This window comes from Antrostomus carolinensis, unplaced genomic scaffold (genome assembly GCF_000700745.2).
Source record: "Antrostomus carolinensis isolate BGI_N321 unplaced genomic scaffold, ASM70074v2 scaffold21452, whole genome shotgun sequence".
NCBI lineage: Eukaryota > Metazoa > Chordata > Aves > Caprimulgiformes > Caprimulgidae > Antrostomus > Antrostomus carolinensis.
The window spans coordinates 139488-160015 of record NW_010298876.1 but is presented as its reverse complement, the minus strand read 5'-3'; the positions used below and the strand labels follow the sequence as shown (position 1 = coordinate 160015).

The 20528-nt window shown below is 34.5% G+C and overlaps 1 protein-coding gene across 1 annotated transcript in view; it reads left to right on the top strand.

The window, feature by feature from the left end:
- The window catches only part of SPATA17 (spermatogenesis associated 17), a gene marked incomplete at its 5' end in the record, with an annotated part of 84922 nt that overhangs the window by 9096 nt on the left and 55298 nt on the right, over positions 1–20528 (top strand). Inside the window, one exon of the mRNA XM_010162592.1 lies at positions 4068–4171. Coding sequence (XP_010160894.1) covers positions 4068–4171 — 104 coding nt within the window. The remainder of the gene's footprint in view (positions 1–4067; positions 4172–20528) is intronic.

Here is a 20528-nt window from a genome sequence, read left to right as displayed (position 1 = left end):
CTCTTCTGTCTAAATCTTGTGCAGACATATCTGCAGAGCAGATTTAAAATGCTACCATTTTGAAACACTGAATGGGGTTTTTTTTTGCTGTCATCTGTTTCTTGAAGAACTAACCAAGGTCCAGGACAATAAAGAATAAGGCATGTTGACTTTCTGCACAGAAGATATGTGGCCAGACTTCAGGTTTCCTAAGCCAGTAGTGCCTCATATTCACATATAGTGAGCTTGATTCATGATTAATATACTTCAGTGTTCTGAAAATGTAACAATAACTGTGTATGTTTTTTCTATTTAACCACTTAGTTTTACCTCATAGTATTATTAAAATATTTATTTCAGTTTATAGTTACTGACTAGAAAGGCAGTTTTGATTTTTGCAAGTAAAGTATCATTGAGGGCATACACATGCTCATAGTTTCGAAGTCAGTCTACCTTCCTGTCTCCCTGGATTGCATTTAGTTGTAACCAGAGCTATCATTTTCACATTTTAAAATTAAATCAGAGAACTTGTTTTAATCAATTTCAGTTTTGAGCACTAGGTCAGAATATGATTCTCTCCCTTAAAAGGTTTAAGGTTGCTATAAATTTTCACCAGCAAAAGTAATCCTATGGAAAAAAAAATTCCATGAGCAGATGGCTTTTGATATATCAAAGTTTTTGCCATTTGTTTTAGTGCTTAAAATAAACATTATTTATAAGACCACTTACATTTTGATGTTACTTAATGAGGAATATGCATCATTGATTTGACTAGCTTAAGAGGTCATTTAGAACTTGCCCGTTAACAAGCTGTAATCTGCTGAGCACACAATGACTTTGTTTAAAATTATCTGTTCAGTGCTGATCAATGACAATAATTGTTTTGTACCAATCACTGTTGAAACTTGCTAATTACTTTGAAGGGCATACACACTTGTCTCTTTTTTTCAAGAATTTTTTAAACATTCACCTTGGAATTAAAAAGAAATACAGCTGTAACATGTTACACTTCCTCGTAAAAGCAAATATTTAGAACTTCAACATTGAAAATATGTCAGAACATACATCGTCAGAAGCTTTGTGTGAAATGTTTTTTTCCAAGAAGATTAGTCTTCAGTTTTGTGATCTCTGACATACAGAAATCTAGCACAAAATAATTTGAGACATAATGCAGTTTTTCTTACTTATGTTTAATTCAGTTGAAATCAGTGAGGTCATTCTGAACAAAAAGTGCTGTAAGTAAATGTAGAATGCGGGCGGCATTTAATCGGTACACTGAGCCCATTGGAGGTAATTATAGCTTTATACAATTTGAGTCTTTTGTCTTTCAGTTTGAGTTTTTTTATCCTTTAACCCAGAAATATCCAGTTCTGCATTTATAACTATGAGGTGAAGACTATCAGAAAGAGTTTCAAAGGGACCATAATCCTGCATTAATGAGCACACAGCTATATGGGAGCCAAGTTGCTCTTGTTGAGAAATGTTGAAGCCAAACAGAAAAACAAAGCTAAGATCCTTATTCACATGCAAAGGATTTTGCTTAATCCTACATCTCTGAAGGCATACTCATTCTTTCCCCTTTCTCTATCGCTTTTTAACCCAACAAGCTTGTGCATGAGAAAGTGGAATTGCAAAGAGTATGAAATTTACTATCAACTAGTGCGAAGGAACGGGTAGTGCTTAACTTTTCTTGTTCCTTTACTCAGCTGCTCACATAACTATTATTTATTCATATTATAACAATGTCTAGAGGTCCAAACCCTTTTTGTTAAAAAAACCCAAACCCAAACAACCAACTTATAGGTAAAATACCAGCTTTAAAAATTAGCTTTGAGTCTTACTTGAGAAGAGAGCAAAATACATGATGATGCACAAAGGGGAAATAGAAGAGTGTATTAACACTTCTACTAAGACAACTAAAAGTTAATATTCTCTTGTTCCTAATAGCTTTACTACACCATTTTATATTCTTGGTGACAATCACTCAAAGACTTACAGAAAGCTTTCTTGTGATACTTACTCTTTTGTTAAATCTAACATAAAGAGATAATCAAAACTGTACCATAAGGTGCCATCAGTTGAGACTAGATGCTAATTTTTACTTTAAAGAATAGTGTTTTGGCTTTTGTGGTTGCAAAATGGTACCAAAGACAAAGTAATGAAAATATACAACCCTGTCTTAGTTATTCAGCTTATAGATGACTCCAGTGTGTTACTGTTTTCAGCTCAGGAAATGGCAGGAGATGGAAAAATTGCAATAACTTTTGTCAGTTATCACAGTGGTACAGAATTGTACTGCAATGGAACTGGAAGAAGTAGAGATAATGTTGCCTGTTACTGAACAGCACTCCCGAGACCTGATATAGACTCTGAAGTCACTGAGTACAAAGGTTGATTGATAATGTAGGCAATGGGCAGCTTTTCTTCCCATGCTTTCTTCCTGAATTGAACACAACAAAATATGATGCTCTTTTCTTCTTTTTTTTACATGCTTTTTTGGAATAAGAAATAAGGTAAGAAAGAAAACCACAACACAAACACATGGATTGCACTCCACTTACCAAATCATAACTTGGTTCTGGAAAGAGAAGGGTTGGTGTAAAGGAAAAAAAAAAAAGAAAAAACATTCCCTGTAGATACACTGAAGAGTTTAAATTTTTGGAAAGTCGAGTAGCCAAAGGCTCACAGGAAAAGGAGAGCTTTTGGCAAATTACAACACTCTTCTCTCCAATGCACTTAGTGAAGGTGAGTAGCTTCTCACCTTGGAGTTGCTTCTGGATCCTAAGACATCAGTCGTCTTACTTTTTTAATGTAGATTCTGCCTTTCAGCTGTTATGTCTCTTAAGATTTCAAAGCTGTAAAGGTCAAAGAGATGGAAGTTGAAGCAGGAGTGAATGTAATGCATACTAGAAGATAGAAACTGGGAGATTAATTTAGAAATATATTGAGAAAAAAAGGAGACAAAATGCAAGCAACTAAGTAAAGTATATTTTGCAGAAAGATAAATAAGTTCAAGGATGGAAGAATGTAAAAAAAAGAGGAACTAGACACTGAGAACAGAGGAAAAGATCATTAATCTATTTTTCAGGTGTATTGATTTAAAATACACTGTCTTCTTACAGAAAAGAAAATGAGGAGTGAGAGCAGCCCTCAGCATGGGCAAGTTATGTCTTCTGCCTATACATGTCATGGCACAGGGATAAATATGGCAAACCAAATGACAATACTGATAATTTTTTACTTAATGAATACTTACTTTCTCTTCCCAGAAAACAGAGAGCCAATAAACCTGTAATCATTTCAGAAACATCATGATTAGAATTTTTAAGTGTCAGAGAAAGTTTAACCTTCTTTCCCCTTTCTCAGGGAAAGTTAGGCTACACTCTTTTTTTTCACCCCTCTCTCTCTTTTTTTTTTTTTAACTGATGCTTTTCTAAATGTACCAAAATATTAATCCTTTTTGGTGGAGAATGCTACGTAACTTCTAGTCTTAATACAACTTTAGGACTAGCTACATATAAAGAGGTTTCCTTTTCTAGTTTAAACTTTATCTGTTATGCAAGAAGAACAGTATTTTGTGAGAAGATTACAATTAATGTGCAAGAAATAGACTTGCATCATCTTACTTTTAGAAAGCCTGATTCATTGAATTGCTGGGAAGGCTACTATTCAGTTTAGGTTATATCCAAGGCTCAAATGTGACAGTGTAGCAGAAGGTATTGGTGAGGTGGTGACTCAGTAGGGAATGCACGTTGTACCTGAGAAGAGACACCACTTCCATTGTCTGTTTTTTACCATTCTTACATTGAGCAATGCTACTGGCAGTAGCAGACGCTTCTTTTCATTGCCACACTCCAATATAAACAGTGGTTTAAAACTTGATGTTGTTTTTTAATGTTGGCATTTAAATAGTCATTTAACTACAATATGTTACTTCCTACCCTCATTTTCTTCATTGAAACATATTGATGCTCCTACTTGATATTACTTCTAAGGAAACCATATTATTTTGGGAAATAGAAAAGATATTTTATATGCATACAAACTTTTGATTTGAAATATACTAAGCAAATATTTATTTCCTCTAGATTCAGAAAAGGTGGCGAGGCTATTATGTTCGGAAATATAACCATAATTATTATGCACTGAAGAAATACCTGGAAGCCATTGTTGTGAATAACGCGATTGTCAGGTAAAGATAAAAACTCCATGTGGTAAAGCTTTCATTTGCTCTTCTTTTATTTGTAAAATCTTTATGGCAAAAATTAAACTATTTCTTTGAGTGTAGGATCCCCTCCATTATCAAATTTCTATCTACCTATCTATCTGTTTTGCCAGCTGACGGGGTTAGCAAACAGGACCCAGACACCAACTTAATATTAGAAACAGACTTATTTTACTCTAGTTTTAAACAGGGAAAAATAGAAGAATAAGCAAGGTACAGAGTTAAACAGGGTCGTGCACCTAATCATTACTATATAAGAGACAGCACAGTGATTGAGAAAGATGCATCACTAATTGCCCAAATACTTACCATCATCCAGATCCTGTACATCAGCTGGGGAGCCCCATCACAGCAAAGGATTTGTAGAGCCTTTCCCCAGCAATTGGAAATTCCTACGGAGTGTGTCCACTCGTAGGTGAGGTCTCCATCTTTGCTGTGAGAGGGTCCTGCTTTTATACAATCTAACAAACAAATCTGTTTTTCTTTAACAAGTAAGGTAAGCAGTATGGCTTCAGCTACATCAAAATGTGTCAAAGTTGCTATGTGTGAGCTCTTACTTGGCAACTGATATACTGATATTCTGCTAATCTGAGTTCTGTCTTCCAGACTTCACATAAATATATGACTTTCAGGTTAAAAAATCCATCTTTAAGATTAAAAAAAAAAGTTACAAATGAATTTTTGAGTGAATTTGGTCAAATGGAATATATAATTTCAGTTTAAAAAATGCATCAGTTCTCAAGTGTAACCAGGAATCACTGCAGTAATCTCTTTACTGGGGTACATTTGAAAAGTAGTATGTATATTATCTTTAACATTCTTGTTATGAAATCTAACAGATGTTTAGTGAAGATCATGTGTAGGCCCTCAGCCAAACAGATTTTTCCTGTCATTGGGCTAAGCTGCTGCCAATCACTTTGGCCCCAATGTGGCCTACTGTGTTTCTTATGAGGAATACTGAACAAGGTGGAGGAGAGATATTTTAATCAGGCATCACATCAAATGTGGAAGAGTATAATCTCATTGTTCATAAACATTTTTGTGCATATAAAATTATTGTAATTGTTCATTGTAACAAACACCAAGAACTGTCTGAAATTGAAGGAGTGTATTTATGAAATGGCCGTGTTTTATTCCAACATGAGCATTATGGAAATTTACATGTTGGTGGACAGAGCCACTAATACACTTGTGCACTTAGATTAGGCTGGCTCTGAGTGTTTCACAAAACAACGTTATACATGAAGTAATACTTTTTTTTTTCTTATTTGTCTTACCGCTATGTTCATCAGAATATATGCATTAGTGTAGTGTCAGTGCTAGCAAAGAACCACGTTTCTCCACGAATAACAATAGAACCACAGTAAACCAGATGGATTTTAAGAACTCCAGAGTGGTATAACCTCTCACACCACCTCCCCCACCACCCTCACCCCAAAAGAAAAAAACAACCACAAACAAAAACCCAACAAAATGCATGTTAATAGTTTATAATTTCAAAAGTTTGTTTAATCTGTATTCTTTCTGGAATTATGATGTAATTCTAAACTGAACTACGATATATGGTTCTCAGTCTTATCTTCTAGAATAATGCTGACAGAATTTTTATTTATCAACAGCTACCTGAAATCACATTTCAAGTCCTTCTGAGATGCATTTTTAGCTCTTTGCCTCCAGAACCAGAGGTTGTGCTTAATTTTCTCCTCTTTCATTAAGGAGGAGCCTGTATCAAATTACTACTCACTTGTTTCTAAGAGAAACTTCAGAGGAAGTTGCCAAGAAACTTTGGACATTATTAGCTTCTTATAAGAGTATCTTACAAGAGTTAATGAACAAAGTTTGTTTCCTTCTCTCTCCTCCTTCAAGCCCTTTTCAAAATACAATACACTTACCTTACTAAGGGGTTTTCTCAACCAGTAGCCACATCTTTACCATTCAGCTTTAACACAACCCATCCTTATTTAATAGCTGCCCTCATTTAGTTGCCAGACCTTTATCATTTGCCTTTACTGTGAAAACCTCAGGAGAAAATAAACTTAATAGAAGCTGCCCCAGTTTAAAGCCATAGAGGGATGTAATTAAGTTTAACAGAAATTGATTTAACAGAAATTGACTTAGAATACAATTAAATAATAATAGTCATATTATGTGTGAGTTTGCACTCACTTAACAAACTGCTTATCATAATATAAGGCACTGGTTTTGTATGAACTGAAGATAGCTGTCAGCTTTAGCTGAATAGTGGGTAGATTTTCCTCCAGCATTCCCATTACTCCCCACTGCTACAGAACCAACAGGTGTGATGACTGCTGGTGTCCCCAGTAGAGTCCCTAATAGTTAAGTTGAGAAGTGATTCAAAGAATCCCTTGACAGATGTCAAAAGAGCAAATTTGAATCCTGAACTCTCTCTACATAAGGACATACTCAGATTTTTCTTGAAATTTGTATAGTTTAGCTTCAGTGTAATGGTGAAATAGGTTCATTAGTTCTGAATTTTGTTTTTCCTACAAGATTTAGGAAGTTCTAAACCAACCAAGTAGGAAACATTCTTAAATATTTATTTTACAAAATTTTGGTATTTAGATTTTAGTCTTCATCTATAGTATCTATTTGTATTTAAATAAATACCAATGCATACTGTATTTTTTCTGAATATGGCTTAGTTGGGTAGTTGCATATGTAAATGCATGCATTTAAAATAAATTCCATTACTTCTCAGTGAAGTTAGTGTATTTAATTTTAAGGGAAAATATCTTGTTTTGAAACATTCTTAAAGCTGCATATAACATGTCTAAGAACTGGGAAAATGGTTACAAGGGGAAATATGCCAAAAGCAATTAGCATAGACTATAACTCCATATGATACATTAGAATTTTGTTTTATGTGAAACAGTTTCCAATCCATGATAAGCAAATGGACATCACTTCACATAAATTAGCATGCTGGTGCCATTATATCAGAAGAATTTATGGATGATGTCAGTTGCCCAACTGTGTGATTAACTTGCAGTTCTCTGACTAAGGTTATCTACACACTGGCCTTCAAACTACAGTAAAGCAACTTTGCTATATGTCAGGTGTGCAACCAGAGATAAGATTTTGGGATGTAGTGCTCTATTTACTGATGAATGGCACCATTTAAATTTTTCCCTAGGCACAGAACTCAGCAAGATAGCAGTGTCAGAAAACTAACAATGCAGTGTCAAAGTACTGGCATTTGTGTTCCTGTGTAATCAAGGCAGGTAGTTTAGCTTTCTTGGCAATTGAATAAACACTGACTTAAAGGTAGTAAACTAAGACCTTAGTCTAGCTTTAGCAAGCATCATAGTGTATGTAAACACTGTTATGATTATAAATCGTGTATTTTGCACATCTAGAGAATTGACATCAAATTCCCCTTTCCATCGTTGTTGGCTTTAGTAGTGAAAAGCCTTGAGAGTGGCCCTGAAGAGTGTGACTCTGGCCCAAGTTTGACTAGCTGTTCTATCAGCAGATTTAGTATTACAGCCATCATTAAAGCTTTTGGTCTTGGAGAAATGTCAGGGAAATAGATAATGCAAAGTGACAAGAATCACTTCTTTAGCAATATGTATATTCACAAATCCTTTATGCAGTCTAATTTTTTATAATCTTAATGAACAGTGAAATACAGTACTGTTACATGTTGCTGGTAATCTAATCCAATGTTTAGATTTTCTGCAAATATGCCTGAGCATGTAATACTGAAAAAAGTAAGAATATCTAATTCTTGATTACTAGAGCATTTCTGAGGTCTATTTACTCTTAACATGACAAGCACTTCGCTCCTTAAAACTTTTGAGGTATTGCTATTTTCCACGAATTGCACTTGAAATAAATCATCTGTTGTCATAGTAATATGAGGAGAACTTGCCCAGCCTCCATCTGTCTGTTCCTTCCTGGTAAAGATAAGTCCAGGTGCTGGCCATTTTCACAAGTGTCGGTGTTTTGAAGAATGTATATATTGTCTTATAATTCAATTAAAATGTTCCTCCTCATTGACTGTAGAAGCAATTGATTCTGTAGTCTATTTTCAATTAGTGACAAAGCCTTTCAGACAGCTCCTTGAAATTCTTGCAATAATAAAAAACTCATTTTTGTAATGTTATCTTTCACTTGATGTTTAATTAACTAATTTATCTTCAATCCGCCTTCTTTTCCTTGTCTTCAAAGATATCTAGAGGAAATACATTATGCTTTTTAGCTTATTTACCTGTAATTATAATTTTCTGAATGTAAACTTGTCCTGTCAGCTTTCTTTGGGAACCACAGAAATAAGAGACAAGTGCCAAATATGCCTTCTTTTAATGAAATATTTATTTTGAGTGGTAGGGCACATAATTTGAGACATCTATGCCTTTTCCAGAGGATTTTAGGCATGAGTGATAGACCTCCACTGAGGATCCCAGAGTACTTCCATAGCTACAAACCTAATGTTGTTTGGATAAGTAAGATATAAAAAATGAGTTATTTGATTCTTCTCTGTTCCCATTGAACAATATTAAGATGCTCATATTAACTTAAGTGGGAGTTAGACCAGAGAAAACCTTTAAAATAATACATATTAAAGAGACTCACAACTGGTTAAAAGATTCTCTACAGTCATGTATTTTGTGACGGTTGTTCCTTCTTAAATGTGTTGTTAATTCCCAATTTCTTCACAGATTCTGAGCATAAAAAACCTCTTTGACAAGTCAGTCCATTTTTAGGTCTTGTCTTTGCCTACATTTATACATATTAACACAGTTTCCTTTACATTTATGCTTTTATACAACATATATGCTTATAAAACTATAACCTTTTAACAGTGCATTTTGCAAAACAAGACATTTTAGGTGGACTTTTTGTCTTTTTTGGAGACCTACAAGAAAGCTGGGGAAGGACTTTTTATAAGGGCAGTCAATGACAAAACAAGGGGAAATGGCTTTAAGCTGAAAGATAGTAGGTTTAGATTAGATATTAGGAAGAAGTTCTTCACTGTGAGGGTGGTCAGACACTGGAACAGGTTGCCCAAGGAAGTTATGGATGCCCCCTCCCTGGAAGTGTTTAAGGCCAGGCTGGATGAAGCTTTGAGCAACCTGGTGTAGTGGAAGGTGTCCCTGCTGATGGCAGAGGGATTGGAACTAGATGATCTTTAAGGTCCCTTCCAACCCAAACCATTCTATGATTCTTTTAAAAGTTTGATCATTCAATTGAAATGAACTGGCTAAAGCTGTGGAGCAGGCAATACCCTGTTCTATTTCTATAGGAAAGTGCTTTCTGAATGCAGTGAGGTTAAGGTAGGAACCATTAGGATTACACAGTAAACTGAATTTCCAAGGCAGATTCAGCTAGACATAGCTCAGTGCCTTGTTCTATTCCTGTCTCTCTTGAGCAAGTGACAAAAGCAGTCTTACCATGTTTTTACCTGGTTCTGTGTAATATAGATCAAGTGTTTCAGAGAACATGAATAACATAAATAACGGGTTAGACTGTAGTCTTTAAAAATATGAGGGCTATATTTTCTCATGTATTTTTGTACAACATTAAGCAAACCATCAGGAGTAACATATTAAACATTAAGCTTTATTTCAATTGTATCCAAATGAAAATTTTTAATCTGATTGCGTAGAGAGAAATTTGAGATCCTTACATTCACTCATTGGACCAAATAGTCGGTGTTGTAGCTGATTACTTTTGGTGAAGGTAGAATAAAACAGGTGTGACAACATAGTATTGTAGAATAACAGTAGTTTTATACCTGGGAGCCTTGAAGACATTGTAATGTCTGGATAGGTTTTTTATTTTGAAATAGGTCTATTAGAATTACTGACAGTTCATAAAACATTTTCTGTGGACAAAGGCTGACTACTCTTATCATTTTTTATTGTCTTTATATAGACAGATGTTACAGTCTTGTATTTTGGCTGAAGTAAGATCTTCACTGTAAAATAAGTAGAAAAGGGGAAGAGGTACAGTTTCATTAAGCTCTAACATATCATTGACTGTCAGGTAGGTCTTGTTATGCTGTCCATCCTCATTTAACTATCCCACAAGATCTCTTAATGAAGTTAAGCCCCAAGTTCACTCCAGTAATTCTGTGGCAAGAGTTTGTGCAATGTAACAATTCATCACTTGTCAGGAAGGCACTTTTAGTTTATACATTTAATAAGGGCATCCTCTAGCTTGGTTAATTAGAAGTGAACAGTTTGCATATTTACTAAATGCAGAGTGTCATTGCCACCACGGCCTATTGCCTACATGAATTATTTCTCTATCTGCAATAAACAGCTGGGTAATTATTACTGCCATAATCAGATAAATTCCCTCTGTAAGGCTTTTCTTACATGGCAATTCTTTGAACTCATCCAAAGCTGAACAAAATTTATGAACTCCAGCAGCTAGGCGACTTTTTCATAGAGTAGTGTCCCTGTTCCGTATTTCAAGGACATGTGGAGTATCATAAATATTGTGTAAATTAGGAGGATAAATATAATTACCTAAAGATTACATATTAATAAACTTGATTTTCAAAATATAATTTTCAGGTTGTAACTGATTAAATTATAGCAGTTCTGGTTTTATATAATTGTAGAGACATGACAGGCCATCTATATACAGGCTATACTAAGTTATCAAGGAAGAACTCCACCACTTGAAGACTAAAGACTTATTAAAAAGTATATAAATATTTTTCATGTGCCTTTTTGGAGAACTGGTCAGTTCAACTGTTTAGGCCATTAGAAGCATGACAAATTTTATGTGCCATATACTCAACTCACTTAACACATTGTTTTGTCATTAAAACAAGGTGATGGTTCTTTTTGGTGGGCAATTTTCAGTTTAATAATTAAACATAAGATTTAAATGCATGAATTTATGTGTTACATTAGAAAATTACATATTTCTTTTATTTGTATAAGCAATTTGTATACAAACAATTATGTAACTAAGCTTGCTCTGTGCTATCCAAATATTCCAACTCATATGTGAGTATAGCTACAGTTACATCAGTGAATACTTGATTTACACATAAAGTTTTTCCATAATGGGCTGAATGTAGCTTATTTTTTAATTCTCCGAAGAAACAAAAGAAAATCAAAAGACATAAGTGTCTTTTTTTTTAAAAAAAAAAAATAAGTACACCAGTCCATTTGATTTAACACCACAGGCTTTTTTTATCATAATGTAAGATATCATCTGTGAGTGCAACTTGAAAATTGCCATTAGGTGCTCATGTACTTCATTGAATAAGTAGTATACCTCACAATTTAACAAAAAGCTAAGAGATAGCAGGAATATTAAGGAAGACCAGTATAAGTAAGGTGTCCTTTGTCACTGTCTTACCCAATGGAAGGCTTTTGAGGCTAGACTGCCTTTCTCATTTCCCATTTATGTGGGAGGAATAAAGACTACAGTGGTGAAGCCCTTTAAAAAGAGCTACACCACATTTGTGTTTTGTTATTGGAAGTAGGGTATCTATGCACTGCATTTTTGCAAGTTCATGATCTGATTTTTGACTGAGGATGTGAAGGTTTATTGATCTTTCTTTGACATTTCAGATTTTTTTGTGGTGGAGAATTATGGTCCTTACCTTTATATTTGTATATTCTATAATATCCGATGAAGTATTATAGAATTGCATGGGAAACAAAACAGTATATAATATCTTATAATAATTTTGTTTGTTTGTTTTAATAGAAAAATGTCAAAAATGAAAAAAGGGATTAAAAAAAAAAGGAATTCATAGTCTCAATTAATTATTTTTGGATTTTCTAAATCATTATAAGTAGACCCTTCTGTTATCTAAGAAGAGGTAGTTCTCTTAAGTACTCATCAGAGAAGAAAATGGAAAAACTAATTATGATCTATTTTTACATTCTAGAACAGTAACGAGAAATTTTTTAAAAAGTGTTTTTCTTGTTCTAATGGTGCTCAAAACAATGTTATTCTGAATCAGATGGTCTAGTCTGATTGCAGATCTATTACCAGTATCATATCTATCAATAAGAAATTTATAACAGTATCTATAAAAAGCATGTTAAGCTTTGCCTGAACAAAGTCTTGATTTATGAACACCAAAAGATAGCAAATACCCTTTTTATTCTACTCCAGGAGTTAATTACCTTTGGTGTTGAAAGTATGTCCCATATTTTCCCATTGAAATAGTTTGATTTTATCTTTGAACCATTGCTTCTTGTTATATCCTCCTCTACTAGACTGAAAGCTTCTTTAATATCCAGAATCCATACATTAATCTAGCCATCTTCTAGTATTTGTGCTAGATATAAACAATGGAGATCATTGCAAGATATTGTCTCTCTGCTTAAAATAACTGTTGTGACCATTTTGGATGGACTTTCAAACATCCTTTAAAATACTATGAGCATCAGAACTCAGCACAGTTGTGGTACATAAGAAATTAAAAAAAATAATACTTCTTTTTTCTTCTGATATATTATCAGCTTATGCATTGGTTTATATACCTTTTCACTACAGTATCATAAAAGACTCTTCATCTCTATGAATCCTACTGAAGAGTACCCCATTTAAAAGCCATAGTTCCTCATACTGTAAGCATGATTTTTTTTTTAAGCTGTGCAAAACTTTTACTTATTGTTATCACTGTTTCAAATTCTTCAGGGATAATTACCTGAATCCATTAAGTTGTTTATCCTTGACAGTGAAGCTAAACCTCAGTGAACTTCACAGTTCCTACTACCTTCAAACCAAATCAACATGACAAAGTACTTCAAGAAAGCAACATTTTCTACCTCTTTTCTCCAAGTAGTCTATTATTTTCTTGTCCAATTAACTAGTTGATTGCAAAATTTTTACAGCCTCATCTGACAAACTAATTTGATCTTTTATGGCACCCAAAATGATTCAGCACTCGTTAGCCTATGTGTACTTTGTGGTGGGAGGCCTCACCACCATCTAGCATTGTGCTTAGGTACTCAAGAAGGGATCTACCACTCAGATCAGAAAATTCTATGCTTAGTTATAGACAATAGAATCTAAATGTTGGATGTACTCTTTAGGCATGAATATTTGGATGCCTAAATCTACAATTAAATGTAGTCTGGTTTATATGGTAGAACCCAAATTTCAGATAATAGACTTTAATTCTGAGTGTGATTTCTTGTGTCCTGTATGAAAAAATGCCTGGTTTTTTGGGTGTTGATTACTTCTAAGTTTTCAGGACAATAAGAGAGAAGGTTTCCTAACACTTCTGAGAATTTGGATCTGGTTGATAATTTCAGTTTGGTAAATAGCCACTGCTGTGAAATCACATACTTACAAGTAGCACTGCAGTATTTAAAAATGTGTCAGATTTCTCCCCAAATAATTACATATACTATATAAAAAACATGCTAATTTACTTTGTCTTTCATAATGTTTTATGCTTCATTAAAAATGACATTATAGATACTGAAGTGGTAACACTGTTCTATGAGTATGGAATATAAGAAAACCATCAGGTACCGTGATAATCACCATGAAGTTGTGAGATTCGGCATTACTGCTCTGGTATAGGTAGTGGGTCAAGACATAAAAGCTCTCCCTGTCTTGCCATTGAAAAACCTTTTTAATGTGAATGAAGTGTATCATTTTATTTGCAAACATATGCAGACTTTTATATGAAAGAAAGTGAAAAATGTGAGTCAGGCAGTAGACCTCAGTCAAATTGTTTCATAATACCCTGAGAAGGAAAATCAACTTAGCTGATGACCTTTAGAAGTTATAATGTCAAGTTTGCTTTCTAAATCACATAATGTTGAATATTGTAGATGTTGCCAAGTACCATATATTAAAGTAAAAGGAATACGGATATGTCTACATTGTCCTGCGCTGCAGCAGAGAGATAACAGTTAGCTTAAATGAGTTCATTCTAGTACTGGGAACAGCTTAACTGTAGCAAAACATAGCTGTGTGCTTTCCTCTAGTTATTGCTGCGCAGATGGTAGCATACATAGTCTTCTGGGAATTGCAGTGCCAAAAGATAACAGATACTTTCACATGACATTCACTAGAAAACTTTCAATGGTATTTGGCTGTGGTTAGACATCCTTTTTCATATGTTGCTGGGAAAATTAAGAACATGACTGCTCTCTTAGCAGCCTAGCACTGACACTGTGCTAGAAATGACCACTGCTGCTAAACTATTATCAGAATAATTTGTGTTAGGGCTCTATTATCCATTCCAGGCCAGATCAGCTGTAAACCCCACATACTAATTTCACTGCTTCAGTTAATCAGTCAGGCTGATTTTCCATGAAGGGGTTAATAGCAAACAGACATAGAGTGAAAACATTTTTCCTGTTATGGTTAGCTATATTAGTATAGACCTGAGCATAAATAAAGTTGAACCAGTATACTTGGATCGAGTTCCTCAGACAACAGAAACTTCAGTGTTGTAGTTACCCTTATGCCATATTCATAATGGGTGAGTTTTACAGTTTAATTAAATCAAAATAGTAAAGCTGACAACATATCATCGTTTAAATCAGACCTTTTACAAAAAAATACTTTTAACTTCACAGCATTTTGTGTTGCCAATGAGTATAAAGTAAATTCAGCTTAAGGATTTATACACACAAGGGAAAAACATTTGGACCAACAAGTTTGCATGTTTGCAGAAAACTGAATAATTTGAAAAGACTATCTATTTTCAAAAAAGATAAGTTTTAAATAGATGTGAGGAAAAATTCTGTATGAGTTTTTGTTGAAACCTTAATTAGAAAGTTCTGTAAAATGGATTAGGGAAAATACTCCCTTTTTAGTTATAAACTGGCTCTGCAATCAGTATTTTGAAAAGCTGTTGCGCTCTCTTGAGTAACTGTGCAGCAGTGCAAATTGGAAGGATAAGACGGGTACATCAGTCTGTTCTTTCCTATCGTCTGGTACATGCTGTGTCCTGATCTCCTGATCTGCACAAGGCATTCATTCACTGTATGCCCTTCACCACTATGTTCATCACATTTCCTACATAGTATATTGATCACATTGTGGACCTTGACAGTTGAACTGGTTTGTCACTTAATTCCATTGGCAGTGTACAGTATGTGATTAAGGAAAGAAGAGCAGAGTATGTTCTACTATGCACAAATAATAATGAGATTTTAAGGCGTTATGAATTTCTTTCTGATGAATTTATAGTAGTAGAAACTGTAGGGTGTTTTTGTGTGCCTACACATTTGCTTTATTTTTTTTTTTCATCCTAAGGAATCGTATTAGTTTTATGTTCACTGTACTGCAAAGACAAAGCAGTATCATTCCTCCAGATTTTGAAGAAAGCATCATGATTAAGTTGTCAAATATATTGATGTAAACATTCACATTTAAAATTAGGGAGAATTTTGAACACCCATTTGTGGTAGGTCTCCTAGGAAGTAGGATACTTCATAGCACTAATAACTGACTGCCTCTTTGAGCATCTGTTTTACTGCAACTTGAGATAAAATATTTTAGTCAAGGGATTCTGTGAGGATACACATAGGAGTGAGTATATACCATGGTGGAGAGGAGTAAGGAGTTTACAGAGCTGCTCTATTCTGCTCAGTAAATCAGGTTCTTTTGAAAAATCAGAAAAAGGTTGAGGATGATCTAGCTGTCTGAGGGTACATAGCTAACATAAATATGTAGTGTGTATGCTCTTTTAAAACTTTGGCTTTAAAGTACAGAGCTCTCTAAACTATTTTTGCATCCTATGCAAGTCTATATGTATATTTATTTTTTTCCCAAATATAATAGATCAAGTTAAATGTTATTATCATAGCAGGCCATACTCCATTCTCATCTACACCAATGTAATGTGAAATCAAGTGGCATGTACTGGTGTACCAAAAGTATTGTCCCATTAATTTCATTTTCACTTCCATATTCTCTGTTTGAGGAAGGAGGATGATACATAGTCAGGAAGGTAAAATCAATTTAGGTTATCTCCTTTTATGCTAAGGTTGCTTACTGCCTATGTTGCAGCAATGTTATGAATTTGGGTCTGGACTGCTTAAAATCACAGTAACTTCATACTCTTTCTGCATCCTCCAGGCAATTATACTAATTATTGATTTTCTTAGATGCCCTTTACTTTAGTTAATATTATAATTTTATGGTTATCTTGTCAAAGGACCACAGAATGCCAGTTTAAAATGCAAACTGAATGCAATAGTTTGATAAAGTTCAATAAATGTAGGTCAGTGAGAATTTGTAAAATGATGCACTTCTATGCAGAATTATGAAAATATGTATATTGCTGAAATCATCACTTGAAGACCTTTTCAAAAGTGCCAGGAACAATATTATGTGTGTATTTTTAACCTTTATACAGACAGCAGGAGCACTGTCAACTAAATTTGCATCTCATAGCTGGAACCAACACCACTGCCTACTGCATAATGAAGTATCAGAATAACAATAAGTTACCTTGTCATATGAAAATATTTTGTTTTAAAACTATATAAAGTAAATAATTTTATCATTAACAATTCAGTAGCTACAAATCAATAGTTACACAAGATAATTTTTAATTGTCGCCTTTGAGCACATACGTTGATAATCCTATGCCTGTTTTAAATTACACAAAACATTCCCTATTACAAGGAAAATACACTTTGTGTTATCCAGTTTATTCACTGTTTTAACAAAAGACTGCATCCTAAACTTGTGCTAATAAACATTGATATTTTTCTGATTTGTTGAACAATTTTCAGATCATGATAAGACACTAAATTTGTCAAAACTTACACATATTTCTCCTACAAAGATATTCCATAAAAATCTGTGTGGGAGAAACTCTAGTCGGGATAAGCTTAAATGAGAAGCCAGGTTTGTAGGAAGATGCAGTAGGTGCTGTTAATATACTGAGATAAGCTTTAAGATAATGAAAACCTTATGTGCTAAAAAAATTACCCTCTTTTTCAGTTATAACAGTTTAATAGGCAGTACTATTCCAACTATGAAGCATGCAACAGACAGATCATTTATAAAAATAGATTATTAATTAACCTAAAACATGTTTTGCATTTACAGAACTCTTTATCTCCCTGAAAATTTGGTGAAGCTTTAAAAACGCAGGCCAAACAATTTACCCATATTCAGTTCTCCCACTTCACACTGACCCATAAAAGGTTCAGCCTGAAGAAAGTTTGGTCCCGAGTCCACAGAGTATCATACATCATAGCTATTATTCATAATATCATGCAGTCCTGAGAAAAGGTTGCTAACTTTTGTTCAATTAACCTAAAATATATATGAACAAAGAGCAGGCTGGTACTAAGTGTAAGGCTTTAATCTAAAGATTGTTTAATTCAATTCCAACGAATTTTCAATTGACTTTAATGGAATTTGGATTTACTTTCTCTGGGCAGGCATACATGTAGAAGATCGTGAGCACGAAACTCTTCAATAAACTTACTCTTACATGTAAGCTATCTGGAAATCTAACTCCATTTGGAAGTCTAAGTTTATGTCTTTAATATCACTTATGCTTATACACGTTTTTCTGTATGGTAACAGAGAAACCTCCTGCACAATGAATGATGCATTAGTATCGATCTACTAATATATGAAATAGTATTTTCATAATCAAGTACTTTTAGATTATCTGCTTTTGTTGCTCATATTCAAATTCTTGAAAATATGGTAAAAGAGATGAAAATTTCAGGTTCATATAGCTTTAGAATAAATCTATATTTATGCTAAAACATCTAGGCCTTCCAGTCAAGCAATGCTTGGACTACTACATACTCCTTATTTTGTACTGCTTCTCAGGACAGAATAATCTTGGGAGCTATTATCCCCGAGACAGAATTATTTGGATGTTCTTTACAACTTTAGAGAGCAGTATAATGCATGATAGAAGTATTTTAGCACAACTGACAAAATGTGTAGGCTGCAAAAGTATGTTGAAAAATGTTTATAACTGTTTAAAAAAACCTCAAACTCTTAAATGGATTATGGTACAGCATTAATGAGGATGTGTGATAATCAGGAAGGATCATGATGATTTGGGTGATAGTACTGTCTAAAAAGGTCATGGATTGCATTGGACTTCAAGTATTTTACACTTAAATTACTTTCAGCAAATAATGATTGTTAATCATTCTTTCAAAGTAATCTGGTAAATTCAGATTAATGACAATGGGAAACATTTTGCATTCCATTATAATTACATCTGTAATACAAATTTATATTTTTACCATTATTTGAGGGTTTTCATCACCCTGTGTTCTAAAATAAAGTTTCAATATCCATTGTTGGGGAGAAGTACATGAGTATATAAGAGTATGAGTAAACTGTAATAACATGTTGACAAACATTTCATTAGTGCTACTAAAACTGAATAGAGGACTGTGTAATCAAAAAAGAACAATAAATAGTATTAAATATGGAAAACATGGATCATACACTCTGTTACTGAAGGTAAAGTGGCATAAAATAAAAGAGCAAAGTTGATGTTATATGCATTTTCTATTTATTCATTTGTTTATGATTGACTGATATAGAACAAAGAGTTTCCAAGTAAAAATGCTTATGTACGGACATGCAATGACTCTGAAATCTGTACCTTAAGGACAAAGAAAGGTCGCCAATCTCTCCAACTCCTAGTTCTTTGTCAAAAATGGACACAGTTAATGAGGTTTTTTTGGTACAGCACAAATTCTCAGACACAGATAGAGATCCTTTCAATGGAAACAAATTTGTTTGGCTTTGCCAGGTTACTTAGCGATTAATAATAGCCTTGAGATGCAGGTCAGAAAGGTCATCGTCCCTGCTTGCCAACACAATCTAAAATGTACAGCTAGTCTGGCTCTGCAGGCTTTGAGGCCCCGGAATGCTATGCATAAAGTAAAACAGGCTATTTTCCAACTTCTTTTTTCATATTAATAAGCAATTTTCAAGAGAAGGGTGGCAAAATGGGGGCCATGCCACTCTAAGTAATTCATTTATTTTGCAATTTAATCTTATGTTGGAAAAAAATTACACTGCTGCAAAAGCATAGCATGGTGATTTTTAAACGTCAATGTGCTTCGTAAGTAACCTTGTATGAAATATTGTATTAGCAGCCTTTAACAGTAAACTGCAACAAAAAATATTTCCAGAGATTGAAACAGACCTATACATCTTTTCTGATCTTTAATTTATTTCCCTTTCATTCTATTTTTTTCTTTTACATTTGAAATAAAACATTAGATTACTTAATATTTTGCTTATTTTAGTTGATAAAAACTTGAAAGATAACATGAAACAAATAAAAACTCTACATTGCAACTCATATTTAAGAATGTGTTTTCACAGTGTTCATATTTATAAAACAATTATTACTCTTTCACATATTTTGATGGACTAATTTAACATTATGACAATTAAAATATTAAGAATAAGTCTGAGTCACAATCTTAAAAACACTTTCAGGAGCAGTATGACTTTCCCATGGGATTATTCATATTAGCAATCTTATTCATGTGCATATTTTAACATCTGTTTAACATTTTTGTCGGCGACATGGACAGTGGGATTGAGTGCACCCTCAGCAAGTTTGCCGACGACACCAAGCTGTGTGGTTCGGTCGGCACACTGGAGGGATGGGATGCCATCCAGAGGGACCTTGACAGGCTTGAGAGGTGGGCCTGTGCTAACCTCATGAAGTTCAACAAGACCAAATGCAAGGTCCTGTACCCGGGTTGGGGCAACCCCAAGCACAAATGCAGGCTGGGTGAAGAATGGATCAAGAACAGCCCCTGAGGAGAACTTTGGGGTGCTGGTGGATTAGAAGCTCAATATCAGCTAGCAATGTGAGCTTGCAGCCAAGAAGGCCAAACGTATCCTGTGCTGCATCAAGAGAAGCGTGGCCAACAGGTTGAGGGAGGTAATTCTGCCCTTCTACTCCACTCTCTTGAGACCCCACCTGGAGTACTGTGTCTGACTCTGGAGCCCTCAACATGAGAAAGATATGGACCTGTTAGAACAAGTCCAGAGGGGGGCCACGAGGATGATCAGAGGGCTGGAGCACCTCTCCTGTGAGGACAGGCTGAGAGAGTTGGGGTTGTTCAGTCTGGAGAAGAGAAGGCTCTGGAGAGACCTTATAGCAACCTTCCAGTACCTGAAGGGGCTACAGGAAGGATTGAGAGGGACTTTTTATAAGGGCAGTTAGTGATGGAACAAAGGGAAATGGTTATAAACTGGAAGAGATTTAGATGAAATATTAGGAAGAAATTCTTACCTGTGAGGGTGGTGAGACACTGGAACAGGTTGCCCAGAGAAGCTGTGGATGCCCCCTCCCTGGAAGTGCTCAAGGCCAGGTTGGATGAGGCTTTGAGCAACC